The sequence below is a fragment of the Capricornis sumatraensis genome, chromosome 16 (genome assembly GCF_032405125.1).
Source record: "Capricornis sumatraensis isolate serow.1 chromosome 16, serow.2, whole genome shotgun sequence".
NCBI classification, from domain to species: Eukaryota; Metazoa; Chordata; class Mammalia; order Artiodactyla; family Bovidae; genus Capricornis; species Capricornis sumatraensis.
Genome location: NC_091084.1, coordinates 39,867,223 through 39,883,014, shown reverse-complemented (window position 1 = coordinate 39,883,014; position 15,792 = coordinate 39,867,223). Strand labels below are relative to the sequence as shown.

Below are 15,792 nucleotides of genomic sequence, written 5' to 3'. Positions count from 1 at the left end.
ACTAACCGTGGGGTTCTTCATTTCTTCCTTTTCTAGTTGCTTTAAGTGTAGAGTTAGGTTATTTATTTGACTTTTTTCTTGTTTCTTGAGGTATGCTTGTATTGCTATGAACCTTCCCCTTAGCACTGCTTTTACAGTGTCCCACAGGTTTTGGGTTGTTGTGCTTTCATTTTCATTCATTTCTATGCATATTTTGATTTCTTTTTTGATTTATTCTGTGATTTGTTGGTTATTCAGCAGCGTGTGGTTCAGCCTCCATATGTTGCAATTTTTAATAGTTTTTTTTCCTGTAATTGAGATCTAATCTTACTGCATTGTGGTCAGAAAAGATGCTTGGAATGATTTCAATTTTTATGAATTTATCAAGGCTAGATTTATGGCCCAGGATGTGATCTATCCTGGAGAAGGTTCCATGTGTGCTTGAGAAAAAGGTGAAATTCATTGTTTTGGGGTGAAATGTCCTATAGATATCAATTAGGTCTAACTGGTCTATTGTATCGTTTAAAGTTTGTTTCCTTGTTAATTTTCTGTTTAGTTGATCTATCCATAGGTGTGAGTGGGGTATTAAAGTCTCCCACTATTATTGTGTTGTTGTTACATTATGTACTGTCCTTCTTTGTCTCTTTTCACAGCCTTTGTTTTAAAGTCTATTTTATCTGATATGAGTATTGCTACTCCTGCTTTCTTTTGGTCTCTATTTGCATGGAAAATCTTTTTCCAGCCCTTCAGTTTCAGTCTATATGTGTCCCCTGTTTTGAGGTGGGTCTCTTGTAGACAACATATATAGGGGTCTTGCTTTTGTATCCATTCAGCCAGTCTTTGTCTTTTGGTTGGGGCATTCAACACTTATGTTTAAGGTAATTATTGAGAAGTATGATCCAGTTGCCATTTACTTTATTGTTTTGGGTTCGGGTTTATATGCCCTTTTTGTGTTTCCTGTCTAGAGAATATCCTTTAGCATTTGTTGGAGAGCTGGTTTGGTGGTGCTGAATTCTCTCAGCTTTTGATTTCTCCTTCATATTTGAATGAGATCCTTGCTGGGTACAGTAATCTGGGCTATAGGTTATTGTCTTTCATCACTTTAAGTATGTCTTGCCATTCCCTCCAGGCTTGAAGAGTTTCTATTGAAAGATCTGCAGTTATCCTTATGGGGATTCCCTTGTGTATTGCTACTCCTGCTTTCTTTTGGTCTCTATTTGCATGGAAAATATTTGTTGTTTTTCCCTTGCTGCTTTTAATATTTGTTCTTTGTGTTTGATCTTTGTTAATTTGATTAATATGTGTCTTGGGGTGTTTCACCTTGGGTTTATCCTGTTTGGGACTCTCTGGGTTTCTTGGACTTGGGTGATTATTTCCTTCCCCATTTTAGGGAAGTTTTCAACTATTATCTCTTCAAGTATTTTCTCATGGTCTTTCTTTTTGTCTTCTTCTTCTGGGACTACTGTGACTCGAATGTTGGGGCGTTTAACACTGTCCTGGAGGTCTCTGAGATTGTCCTCATTTCTTTTAATTCGTTTTTCTTTTTTCCTCTCTGATTCATTTATTTCTACCATTCTATCTTCTACTTCACTAATCCTATCTTCTGCCTCTGTTATTCTACTATTTGTTGCCTCCAGAGTGTTTTTGATCTCATTTATTGCATTATTCATTATATATTGACCCTTTTTTATTTCTTCTAGGTCCTTGTTAAAACTTTCTTACATCTTCTCAATCCTCTCCAGGCTATCTCTGATTCCATTTTGATTTCAAGATTTTGGATCATTTTCACTGTCATTATTTGGAGCTCTTTATCAGGTCGATTCCCTATCTCTTCCTCTTTTGTTTGGTTTGGTGGGCATTTATCCTGTTCCGTTACCTGCTGGGTATTCCTCTGTCCCTTCATCTTGTTTATATTGCTGTGTTTGGAGTGCTATTTTTGTATTTTGGCAGTTTGTGGAGTTCTCTTTATTGTGGAGTTTCCTCGCTGTGGGTGGGGTTGTACGGGTGGCTTGTCAACGCTTCCTGGTTAGGGAAGCTTGTGTCAGTGTTCTGGTGGGTGGAGCTGGATTTCTTCTCTCTGGAGTGCAATGAAGTGTTCAGTAATGAGTTATGAGATGTCATTGGGTTTGGAGTGACTTTGGGCAGCCTGTATATTGAAGCTCGGGGCTGTGCTCCTGTGTTGCTCGAGAATTTGTGTGGTATATCTTGCTCTGGAACTTGTTGGCCCTTGGGTGGTGCTTGGTTTCAGTGTAGGTATGGAGGCGTTTGATGAGCTCCTGTCAATTAATGTTCCCTGGAGTCAGGAGTTCTCTGGTGTTCTTAGGCTTTGGACTTAAGCCTCCTGCTTCTGGTTTTCAGTCTTATTTTTACAGTAATCTCAAGACTTCTCCTTCTATACAGCACTGTTGATGAAACATCTAGGTTAAAGATGAAAAGTTTCTCCACAGTGAGGGACACCCAGAGAGGTTCACAGAGTTACATGGAGAAGAGAAGAGGGAAGAGGGAGTTAGAGGTGACCCAAATGAGAGGAGGTGGAATCAATAGGAGAGAGCAAGCTAGCCAGTAATCACTTCCTTATGTGCACTCTACAACTGGACCTCTCAGAGATGTTCATGGAGTTATACAGAGAAGAGAAGAGGGAGGAAGGAGACAGAGGTGGCCAGGAGGATAAAAGGGGTGAATCAAAAGGAGAGAGACAGATCCAGCCAGTAATCAGTTCCCTAAGTGTTCTCCACCGTCTGGAACACACAGAAATTTACAGAGTTGGGTAGAGAAGAGAAGGGGGTAGGGAGGAGACACAGGTGACCTGGTGGAGAAAAAGGAGAGTCCAAAGAGGGAGAGAGCAGTCAAGCCAGTAATCTCGCTCCCAAGTAAAAATGGGTACTGAAGATTGGGTTCTTAAAGGTATAAAATTGATAACAAATACCAAAAAGCAAAGATTAAAAATCTAGAGTAGAGTTTGGAATTTCAAAAATACAATATTAAAGAAAAGAAGAAAAAAAAGAGAAAAAAAAATAAAGTCACAAAAATTATTAAAAAAAATATATATATATGAAGTTTGCTTTTTAAAAATAGGGTCTTTTTTTTGCAAAGTAATAGTAGGTTATAAAAGTGAAAATTAAAGGAGTAATAGAGGACTTAAAAATTTTTTAAAATTAAAAAAAAAAGAATGATCGTAAAAAGAGTAAAAATATATCTAGGAATTTCTCTGGTGTTGTGGGCAGTGTGGGGTCACTTCATTTTTGGATAGTTCCTTGATCTGGCTTACATTTCTCAAGATCTAAGGGCCCCTTCCTATGTAGTCGGTACTTACTACAGGGTTTTAATCTATTGCACCTGTCACTTCCAAGGCGGTTCCCTCTGTTTTAGCTTCTTCTGTTTGCTGGTCTCCTCAGTGTCTGATTTCCGCCCTGACACAAAGTGGGTGGTGGTGGACACTTTTTTTAGGCTCACTTGTTGAGTCGCGCTGTGGGGAGGGAGGGATGCTGCAAACAAATAACATTGGCGTGTGCTCACAGTGCGCCAGCCACACTGAGCCTGCCCCTGATCACGGAGCGTGTACCCTCCCTGCTCACACTGCTCAGGCTCTAGGTTGCTCTGCCGGGAACCGTCCAAGGCTGGCCCTGGGCTGCATGCTCTTCCCAGGTCTAAGCCGCTCAGGTTCAGGCACTCGGGTAGTCCTCAGAGGCGCAGACTCGGTTGGGCCTGCATTTTGTGCCCTTCCCAGGTCCGAGCAGCTCAGGTGATGAGGTGTTTGGCGAGCGCAGTCACTGCGACTTATCGCCTCCCCTGTCCCTGCCACTCGGTTTTCCGGGTGTACAACCGGCCCACCTTCTCAGGCGGATGTTGACCGTCCAGAACCCCAAGAAGTCTTAGTTAGCAAAGAAGCCTGCTTACAGTTTTGCAGATAATGTCTCTCTGGGGCCGCGATTGCCCCCTTCTGGCTCTGGCTGCCTGTCACCAGACGGGGATAGCCTGCAGTCGGCTATCTCTGTTCAGACCTTTGTTCTGTGCGTGGGCCTGGTGGTGTCTTAGGTTAGAGCTGGCTTTTCGTGTGGTAGTTATCCCACAGTCTGGTTTGCTAGCCCAAGTTAGTTTGCTCAGATTGCACTCGGGGCATTCAGGCCAGATCCTTGGGCTCGTAATCTGTGGGTTTTAATTATTTATTTATTTTTCCTCCCTGTTATGCTGCCCTCTGTGCTTCCAAGGCTCGCCACAGACTTGGCAGGGAGAGTGTTTCCCAGTGTTTGGAAACTTCTCTCTTTTTAAGACTCCCTTCCCAGGACGGAGCTCCCTCCCTACCTCTTTTGTCTCTTTTTTTGTCTTTTATATTTTTCCCTACCTCCTTTCGAAGACAATGGGCTGCTTTTCTGGGTGCCTGATGCCCTCTGCCGGCATTCAGAGGTTGTTTTGTGGAATTTACTCAGTGTTTAAATGTTCTCTTGATGAATTTGTGGGGGAGAAAGTGGTCTCCCCGTCCTATTCCTCCGCTTCCTTCTCACCTTTGTCTTTTAAGTGACAAAATGTAGATTTGTTTCAGGCCTTTCCATTCTGTCTGTCAGTTTGTCTCTCCTGATACCAGCCTTGTTATTTTCATTACTTTAACTTTATAATAGTGTAAGTTCTCTAGCTTTGTTATTCCTCAAAATTATCTTGGCTATTCTTTAATAAACTTGAAAATTTCCATATCCAAAAGAAATACTAGGATTTCAACTGAGATTTTATTGACTCTATAGATCACTATGAGAATTTACATTTTTTTATACTGAGGCTTTCAATACATGAAAATGGTATATTCCTTCAGTTATCTGAGTCATCTTGTATCTTAATGATGTTTTCAGTACAGGTGTCATGCATCTATTTTGTTAGATTTGTTCTTAGATATTTAATTTTTAAAGTTGAAAAATGTAAAAGGTAGCAATTTTTAGAAATTCCATGTTCTTAACTGTGCTGCCCCATGGGAGTTTAATTGATTTTTATATATTGACCCATGTATCCAGTGTCCTTGCTAAATTTACTTATTAATTCTAAGAGCTTGTCTGAGGATCCTTTTAGAGTTTTTAGGGATATAATAATGTCATCAATGAATAAAGACAGGCTTATTATTTCCAGTCATATGAGACTTTTTTTGCATAACTGTATAGTTTAGGATCTCTAATGCAGTGTTGAATGGAAGTGGCACTAGTAGATAGCCTTGTCCTCTTCATGACCTCAGGGAGAAAATATCCAACATGCTCACCACTAATGTCTAATATAGGTACCCTTTAACAGATTAACGAAGTTCTATCCTAATCGCAGTTCACCAAAAACTTTTTTCTTCTAAGTCAGAAATGGGTCTAGAATTCTATCAGATGCTTTTTCTGTGTCTATTGAGATGATCCCTGAATTTTCCCCCATTTTTTTATGTTAATGTGGTAAATTAATTATGGGCCTGTGTTGAACCATCCCTGGATTCCCAGAATAAAGCAAATTTGATTAAGAACTGTTTTCTTTTTAAAAATAGATATCACTGGATTTTATTAATATTTTGAATTCATGCTTACATGAGAGTGGGCCTTATGATTATTGTTTTTATCATGTTTTTGGCATAAAGGTTATACTGGCCTCATAAGATAAGGTGGGAAATTCCCCCCACTTTTTTTCTATTATCTAAAAGAGTCTAGTAAGATGGGTTTCGTTTCTTCCTTTGGAAAAATACTCTGGTGAAGCTATCTCAGTTTGGAGCTTTTCTTATGGACAAGTTTTAAATTATTAAGTTTCTTAAAGTTTTAGGACTATTCAGGCTTTCTGTCTTTTCTTGTTTCTTTAGTTCATGGTGTTCTTCTCAGAACACTTTGGTTTTGTTCCCTCCAGCACTGAGACTGCTGACAGCTTTATTTTACTTTCAAAATAGAAATCTTTTTGAGGATTTCTGTTTGGTTTCTCTATCTTTTGGCCTCTGTTTACAAATTGGCAAATATCTCCAGAGGGGAAGGCAGCTCCAAATTCAGGCTTGCATCTTTGTTCTCTTCTTCTGTCTGGGATCTTGCTTGCAAGCATTTAAAGCTCTCTGTCTTTATAACCCTAAATTCCATATTTGGTCTCCCAGCCCCTTGAGACTATAAGAGAGCTCTATGCTATTTCCTAGCCTCTTAACTACTCTGCTTCTCATCTTCTCTGCCCTTTTGTCAGTTATGAATCAGTAGCAAATTCCTTGAAAGGAGAAAGTAGCACAGAATATTGGTTTCAGTTTGCTTCAATCTCTTCTCTGCTGCTGCTAAATCTCTTTAGCCATGTCCAACTCTGTGCGACCCCATAGACGGCTGTTTTTTCAAGCCCTGGCTGCTTGACTGTGTTCTGACGCCCTGAAGTGGATACATTTCTGGTGTATTTTGGCTTTTCTAGATTAGTTGTTCTGGGCAGTAGAGTTGATCTGATACAAACTAGTCCCTCTCAGCTGAAAAATAGGCAAGCCTCTTAAGTCACTGTGAACCTATTTCCTTATCTATAGATTTTGAATAATACCAGTTCCTCCAGAGGGGTGATTAAAATAATAATAATATGTGCCTGGTACATAGCAGCACAAAAATATAAGCTAATATTATATTAATTTCAATAATAATAAATACTAAGCATCTCTGAAATTATAACATAAGTTAAGAGAAAACAAGTTTTTTCCTATAAAGGGCCATATCGCAAATATTTTAGCATTTGCAGGGACACACAGCCACCTGCTACTCCCCCTCCTCCACTCCCGCAATAACTGGTAAAATGTAGAATTTATTCTTGACTCTGTGTACAAAAACAAGAGTTTGCAAAATATAAGCTGATGGGAAATAAGAATTTAGGTTCAACTTTTAAAATTATAACAAATACTTTGAATATTTCAGTTTGACAGGAAATTAATCAGGTGATGTCAGTCTCTTGCTCACTATGCTGCAATCTCATCCAAAATAAAAACTGAAGTCCTAATAATGGACTTAAAAGACCCTACACAATAAAGTCCCTTCCTTTCCTCCCTTTTAGTTCTCTGACTTCATGTACGCTTTCTTTTTCATTTACTCTGCCGCTGCTACACTGGCCTCCTTGTTATTCCTCAAACTAGCCAGACAGGCTTCTGCCTCCGCAGGGTTGCACGTGCTAGTCTGTGTGCCTGGAATGCTCTTTTCGCACACATTTGTTGGGTTTTAATATCGTAAGTAGTGCATTCTTTTCAGTGCCCTCCATCACTTCCTTTTTCTTTTTCTTGCTGCATTTCTCTTTGACCTGCTCAAAATCTGTGACTTTCCATTGCCCATATTCCTTATCCTGGAATCTTATGTTCTCAAATATTGGTTCCAACATGCTTCTCCAACCTTAGTTTGTGCTGCTTTTTTGTTTTTTTAAATATTTAACATATATATATATTACACACACACACCCCCCCACACCCACACCCCCACCACACACACACCTGTGATAAGGTATCTTACAACCGTCACCCAACAGCAAAGGTAATGTAGACTTCCAACCTAGCCACAGACTGTGATGCTGGTAGGCTCTTCCTTTCTTCAAAACTGAATGAGTCTTGCCAACACCACCAAGGGCAAATTAATCCGGAACTCCATTCATATTAAGTGGCCAGGGAAGTATGCTCATTCTCTACTAAGTATGAGACTCTCCTTCCCCAGCAAGGCAGGAGGTGGCCAGGTCTCCCCAACACTGGTGCCTGGCCCAGAAAGTGCTCTTTGCCCTGTGGCCTGGAGACTCCCTTTCCTGACTTTGCAACAGATAGCCCAACCTGGGGAGTTCCTCAGTGGTGGCGGACTCTTTGCGGCCCCATAGACCGTAGCTCGCCATGCTCCTCTGTACATGGAGTTATCCAGGCCAAAATGCTGGAGTGGGTAGCCATGCCCTTTTCCAGGGGATCTTCCCAACCCAGGGATCAAATCAAATCCAGGTCTCTCAAATTGCAACTCCCACTGCTAGGCACCAGCCCTGGTGGAACCAGAAGGAAATCAGGCAGACTAAAAATACCACTGTGAATGCCCTGAAAATTAAATTTCATTAGAACTACAGCCTGAAAAAGCAGTGTAGGACATAGTACTAAATCTAAACAGAAAGATCACCCCCTACTATAAAAGATGTAAATAGGACCCAGAGTCTTCTAGCATAGTTATCAAAATGTTGACAAGAATTTTGAAAATCACCTGTCATATCAAGAACCAGGAAACTTACAATTTGAGTGAGAAAAGATAATCAATTATTAACACCAACATGACTCAGATTTGAAACTGACTAGGAATTTTAATAGATTTAAGGGACTAGATCTGATAGACAGAGTGCCTGATGAACTATGGATGGAGGTTCGTGACATTGTAGAGGAGACAGGAATCAAGACCATCACCAAGCAAAAGAAATGCAAAAAAGCAAAATGGCTGTCTGAGGAGGCCTTACAGATAGCTGTGTAAAGAAGAGAAGTGAAAAGCAAAGGAGATGTATGGCAAACCAATACAGTATTGTAAAGTAAAATAAAGTAAAAATAAAAATTAAAAAAGAAAAGAAAAGCAAAGGAGAAAATGAAAGATATGCCCATCTGAATGCAGAGTTCCAAAGAACAGCAAGGAGAGATAAGAAAGCCTTCCTCAGCGAGCAATGCAAAGAAATAGAGGAAAACAATAGAATGGGAAAGACTAGAGATCTTTTCAAGAAAATTAGAGATACCAAGGGAACATTTCATGTAAAGATGGGCTCGATAAAGGACAGAAATGGTATGGACCTAACAGAAGCAGAAGATACTAAGAAGAGATGGCAAGAATACACAGAAGAACTGTACAAAAAAAATCTTCACGACCCAGATAATCACGATGGTGTGATCACTCACACTAACCTAGAGCCAGACATCCTGGAATGTGAAGTCAAGTGGGCCTTAGGAAGCATCACTATGAACAAAGCTAGTGGAGGTGATGGAATTCCAGTTGAGCTGTTTCAAATCCTAAAAGATGATGCTATGAAAGTGCTGCAATCAGTATATCAGCAAATTTGGAAAACTCAGCAGTGGCCACAGGACTGGAAAAGGTCAGTTTTCGTTCCAATCTCAAAGAAAGGCAATGCCAAAGAATGTTCAAACTACAATACAATTGCACTCATTTCACACACTAGTAAAGTAGTGCTCAAAATTCTCCAAGCTAGGCTTCAGCAATACGTGAACCATGAACTTCCAGATTTTCAAGCTGGTTTTAGAAAAGGCAGAGGAACCAGAGATCAATTTACCAACATCCACTGGATCATCAAAAAAGGAAGAGAGTTCCAGAAAAACATCTACTTCTGCTTTATTGACTATGCCAAAGCCTTTGAGTGCGTGGATCACAATAAACTGTGGAAAATTCTGAAAGAGATGTGAATACCAGAATACCTGACCTGCCTCTTAAGAAACCTGAATGCAGGTCAGGAAGCAACAGTTAGAACTGGACATGGAACAACAGACTGGTTCCAAATAGGAAAAGGAGTACGTCAAGGCTGTATATTGTCACCCTGCTTATTCAACTTATATACAGAGTACATCATGAGAAATGCTGGGCTGGATGAAGCACAAGCTGGAATCAAGATTGCCAGGAGAAATATCAAGAACCTCAGATATGCAGATGACACCACCCTTATGGCAGAAAGTGAAGAAGAACTAAAGAGCCTCTTGATGAAAGTGAAAGAGGAGAGTGAAAAAGTTGGCTTAAAGCTCAACATTCAGAAAACAAAGATCATGGCATCAGGTCTCATCACTTCATGACAAATAGATAGGAAAACAGTGGAAACAGTGTCAGACTTTATTTTTTGGGTCCCCAAAATCACTGCAGACAGTGACTGCAGCCATGAAATTAAAAGACGCTTACTCCTTGGAAGGAAAGTTATGACCAACCTAGACAGCATATTCAAAAGCAGAGACATTACTTTGTCAACAAAGCTCTGTCTCATCAAGGCTATGGTTTTTCCAGTGGTCATGTATGGATGTGAGAGTTGAATGATAAAGAAAGCTGAGCGCCAAAGAATTGATGCTTTTGGACTGTGGTGTTGGAGAAGACTCTTCAGAGTCTCTCGGACTGTAAGGAGATCCAACCAGTCCATCCTAAAGGAGATCAGTCCTGGGTGTTCATTGGAAGAACTGATGCTGAAACTGAAACTCTTAATATTTTGGCCACCTGATGTGAAGAGCTGACTCATTTGAAAAGACCCTAATGCTGGGAAAGATTAAGGGCAGGGGGAGAAGGGGACGACAGAGGATGAGATGGTTGGATGGCATCACCAACTCAATGGACATGGGTTTGGGTAGACTCTGGCAGTTGGTGATGGACAGGGAGGCCTGGTGTGCTGCGGTTGATGGGGTCGCAAAGAGTTAGACACGACTGAGTGACTGAACTGAACTGAGGAATTTTAAAGTGGCCATCATAAAAATGTCTTAATAAGCAATTACAAATCTTTTGAAACAAGTAAATGAAATAGAAAATATCAGGAGAAAAAGAAAGTAGAAGTTACCAAAAAAGGGGGGAGGAAGCTTATAGAGCTACAAAATGCAATAATGGAAATTAAAGCAAAACGAACAGAATCTTAAGGACCTGGAGGACAATAACAAGAGATCCAGCATTCATAATCATCAGTGTCTGAGAAGGAGAGGGAATCTGAAGAAATAATAGCTGAAAACTTCCCAAATTTTGTAAAAGATGTAATTCTGCAAATTCAAGAAGCTGAGCAGGGACTTCCTGGGTGGTCCAGGGGCTAAAACACTGCACTCCAGTGCAGGGAGCCTGGGTTCAATCCCAGGTCAGCGAAATGCAACAAAGAGTTTGCATTCCGCAACCAAAGATACTGCATACTGAAACTAGGGCCCGGTGTAGCCAAATAAATAAATAAATATATTTTAAAAGCTGAGTGAATCTCAAATAGTATCAGTGTTCCCCACCCTCAAAACACATCTTCTGTAAAATATGTTAAACTTTTGAAAATTAAAAGCAAAGAAAATATATTGGAAGCAGCCAGAGAGAAATGACACACTGCCTATAAGGGAACACCCAAGTCAAATGACAACAGATTTCTTAGAGTGTAGGAAAACAGATACTGTTATATACAGTTTGTGGAAATACTGGTTTGAGCAGTATATGTAAGGGTAGTTTTATAGTGATTTTAACATGTTCATTTACTTTGCTTCAGTAGTTCAAGTTAATGGGAAGCTATCGATCAGAAATATGCTTAATTATCTACAGTGACATATTAAGAGAGGTGTTCGCTTATAAAAACTAGAAATAGCTGAGGTATGGCCCAATAATGGGGAATGTTTTAAAATAAAGTAATACAAAATAATACTTAAGAAAAAGGAAAAAATTCCTCAAAGAGCAAATACATTATTAAGCTAATTATTGGTCTAACTTTCATAACACTTCTCAATTTAAAAATGTAGTGAGGATACATAACAGTGAACTCAACAGATACTTTGAATAATTATGAACTATAAACACAATGTAAATTCAAGGTACAGTAAAACAACAGAAAGTGAAAGTGAAGTCGCTCAGTCGTGTCCGACTCTTTGCGACCCCATGGGCTGTAGCCTACCAGGCTCCTCCCTCCATGGGACTCTCTGGGCAAGAATACTGGAGTGGGTTGCCATTTCCTTCTCCAAAACAACAAAAGTAACATTTAATTCACTATTCTGATCACCAGAGCACTGATTTCTGTGGGTAATTGAGTTGAACATAATACATATGTATTTTTGAAAAGTAAAAATATATATATCAATGAAACATTTATAAATTAAAAAAAAAAAGTATTTTCTGTCTGTTCTTCAGGACCCAGCCTCATGCTATTCCTTCCTTATTAACCATTCAGTTCAGTTTAATCACTGTCTCCTTTATACTCTGATACCCCATGAGATATACTAATGAATAATGTAGAAAAAAATAAGTTCACAGTATCTGTTACATACTTCAGCATCAAAATTTTAAGGTTAGAATCATACTGCTTATATCATTTATGCTATGTCCAAATAAGTGAAAATTAATATTTAGTAGGATTCAGTTACTTAAGCTATGGTTAGATGGACTTTATTTAAAGTTTTTTTTTTAATTTTGTGTCTAACAAATATGTAATGTTATGTCTTCTTTTTTTTCTTTTCTAGATTTCTGGAGGTGGAAGTGGAGTTGATCTTTCAGTGCTAAATGAGGCTCGCAATATGGTGTCAGATCTTCTGGTTGACCCCACCCTTCCTCCACAAGTCATTGCTTCCCTACGGAGTATCAGTAGCTTGATGGGTGCTTTCTCAGGCTCCTGTAGGCCAAAGATGAATCCCCTTACACCATTTCCTGGATTTTATCCCTGCTCTGAGATAGAGGACCCCGCTGAGAAAGGAGATCGAAAACTTCACAAGGTCAAAATACAGTAATCAGCCAGCCCTATTTATCATGTTTAATAATGTTTTTGAGTTAAAACTGCTCCTTTATATCTTAGATAAAATAAAATTTCTTTTTAAAGGGTTTCGTTCCTTTATAATACATTGAGTTGCTTGGGACTTCAGAGGTAGTTATAATTTCAAATAGTTCAGTATGAAGCAACCATTCAGTTTTCATTGTGAATAATATTACTGTAATTAGCAGTTATAACTTCATTGGTAACAACTATTTTTTATTATCTTTAAGAAGCAGAGAACAGAAGGAAAATTTATTTTCAGGCTGTACAGCAAACTAGCAGTCAAATTGTGTCATTAATCTGTTTTATTTTTTGGAAACCAGGAATTCTTTTTGGACCAATAAAAAAAAAAGATCATTATAATAGTCATCTTATGAAATTCCATAGCATTATTTTAAACTGATTTTCACCTTTTTTGGAACTCTCTACCTACCCACTGGAGATTATTGTGGCCCAATAAGCATTGATTTTTCCATCACTAGATATGGGATTGATTTTTCTTTAAATATCATTGACCCAAAATAGGATTTCCTTTAGAAAATAATAAACACTATTCTAAATAGGTATACATTATCTATGTTCAGAGTGCTTTTAATTCTTTTATTTGGCTATCAATAGTCAAATTGATACCTTTACCTGTAGTTAATATCATAAAACTTTAAAAATAGAAATATTTTAGAGATTATTTTAACTACTTTATTCTGCTGGTTAAAGAAACTAAGAGAAGATGAAATTCCAATCAGTTAATTTTCATTGTAATAGTGTATACAGAGTTTAGAAAAAGTTAAATATAGTTTTTGGAGACTCTGATCATCAATTCATTTTGTTAATTCTCAGCATTGTTACATAGAAATGTTGAAAAATTAAGCCTGATTAAGGCAAAATTTTGGTAATTATTGATCACAAATTTGGATAAGTAGTTGTGATGCTTTTATTTTTAAAGTGTGTAGAATAGCAGCTGCATTACTCAAAACCCAATGGAAGTTACACACATTTTTTTAAAGCACTCTACCTATGAGAAAGAGGTTAATCACAGCATCAAATAGGGGTAGCAATAAATTCATCAATAAAATGATACATTTTGAGTTATTAATGGTTTTCATTTGGTATGTTGCTCTTCCTTTATATTTTCCATTGGTATTTGAGGTTTCAAATAGTAATTTTAAAAAGTAATAATTCTTAAAACTGTTAGACATAAAAATTGCACTGAGGGAGTTCACTGGCAGCCTCGTGGTTAGACTTCCAGGCTTTTACCACTGTGGCCTGGGTTCAGTCCCTGTGGAGAACTGAGATCCTGCAAGCCATGCAGCCAGGCAAAGAGATGTTTAAAAATCACATTGATATCAGTATTCTGTTTGTTACTATGTTTACTGTGTAGAAAAGCATACTGGTACATTTTAGAAACATTTTAAACAAACAGGATGCCTAATTGCCTCATTTCCTGAACATTCTAGGTAATCAGGCTTATTTGAGTACTCCAATTTACTGATAGGAATAAGTCATAGAAGAATCAGGAAGTAACCCTTATTTCTTTTCTTTGTGTTCTTTTAACTTCTTACTTAAATTTCATATCTAATTTATCTCTGCTTTGGAAAAGAATATAAAAAGCCTGGTGTTACCTAAAAGAGCAAAAGCATTTATGAAAAAAGTAAAGAAAAGGGACTTAGAAGAGATGATTTAAAGTAAATGTCTTATATGCATGATAAGAACTAAGAAAGAGTATATGGACCTAAATTATAGTCAGAAAGGATGTTACATAAACAACTTTTTCAATGTAAATGTAACTGACATGTTACATAAACAGCTTTTTCAATGTAAATCTAACTAACATTGAATCTTTATAAAATCAACATCCTTGGGAAAACTTAAATATAAGACATATTTACCTCTCTGAGATGGTCTCATGTCTGCTTATAGGGGAAATTCATAAGAAGCAGAGACTGTTTTATGTCAGTTTCACCAAAACACCTATTCAGAGTGGTCAAAAATGGAATATTCTGGGTTAACATTTGGATTAACTGAGACTATTTTCAGAAATTAGGATAAATATTCTTAATGTGAAAGGTGTTCTGAATTTAATGTAGTCATTAATTCAGAAGCTCAGAACTCTGCAAGTTAGCCTTTATGTACATTAGCATTGTAGTTAAAATACAAAAGCTTTAGGAAATAGGGCTCATCCCGATCCTAAGCTTGGCCTCTAAAAGTAGTTTCTTCAGGGTACATCTACTTTTAAAATTGTCAGTTGCTTATTTCTCATAAAACTATGAATAAAATGTACAAAAGAAAAAATTTTTGGTTAAACTATCAGGAATTCAGAAACCAGTTTTTAAATAGGAGAAAGGTAAATGAAAGAGCAGTATAGAATGTGATATTTGGAGTAAAACATATTCATTCTGCTTCTATACATGCTAAAAATGTACAATTGATCCTTGAATGACATGGGTTTGAACTGTGTGGGCCTGCTTATGTGGAGTATCTTTTTCAGTAGTAAATACTACAGTTCTACACCATCTGTGGTTGGTGGAATCCATGGATGTAGCATCTCAAATATGGAGGAAGAACATGTAGGGAGGGCCTGCTGTAAATGACACCTGGATATTCAACTGCATGAAAGATATTGGTGCCCCTAACTCCCAAGTTGTTCAAGGATTTGTTGTACTTTGTACTGATATTTTCATGTACCATCTTAAGCATCACATTTACAGCATGTTAAAGGGTAACAATTTTAACCACTGTTAAATTATTCAACAGGGGCTGAACAGTAGGAATAGTTTACCAACCCCTCATCTGAGGAGGAGCTCAGGAACCTCAGGTCTGCCACCTATCGACCAGACTTCTCCAAGGTGGGAACGCAATAATGGCAAACGGCCTCACCAAGAATTTGGCATTTTAAGGTAAAATCCCCAGAGCATTTTCAAGAAGCCTGAATCTCTTACAGCCACTTCGTTTCTGTGAATGAAGTGTGAAATAATTCTGAAAGCCTAAAGGAACCCTGGAAGTGTTTTAGGTATAGGACAGCATGGTTTGTAATGTGGCCTGGTAGAGAAACTGATCCTTAAAAAGAAGGTAATCTGCCTTCTCCACCCAAAACAGGCAAGCTGGATACAAAGCATGCTGGAGCCCTAAGAACATGAACCAGGGAGGCAGTGTAAGAAAATGAGAATCAGTTTTAGATGTGAAACCGGGAAGACCACGGTAGAGGTGGCCAAATTGGAGGCAGTCATCATCCACTGCTGAGTGTTCTTGTTGGTCAGTAGTTTGACTTGTGAAAGCAGGAGCACCCCACGGTGCACCCCAGATGCTGCCTCAGACGTGAGGTGTAGGTAGCAGGACACTTTCAAGCCCTGTTCCTACTGGGGAACTAAGACTACTAATACATTCTGTATCCTGTTGAGGATTTACCTGGAA

The 15,792-nt window shown here is 38.4% G+C and overlaps 1 protein-coding gene across 1 annotated transcript in view; it reads left to right on the top strand.

Moving 5' to 3' along the window:
* Positions 1 to 15,792, top strand: part of PDE3B (phosphodiesterase 3B) — a 179,311-nt gene that overhangs the window by 113,122 nt on the left and 50,397 nt on the right. The window contains exons 3-4 of the mRNA XM_068988166.1: positions 12,098 to 12,346; positions 15,136 to 15,278. Coding sequence (XP_068844267.1) covers positions 12,098 to 12,346; positions 15,136 to 15,278 — 392 coding nt within the window. The remainder of the gene's footprint in view (positions 1 to 12,097; positions 12,347 to 15,135; positions 15,279 to 15,792) is intronic.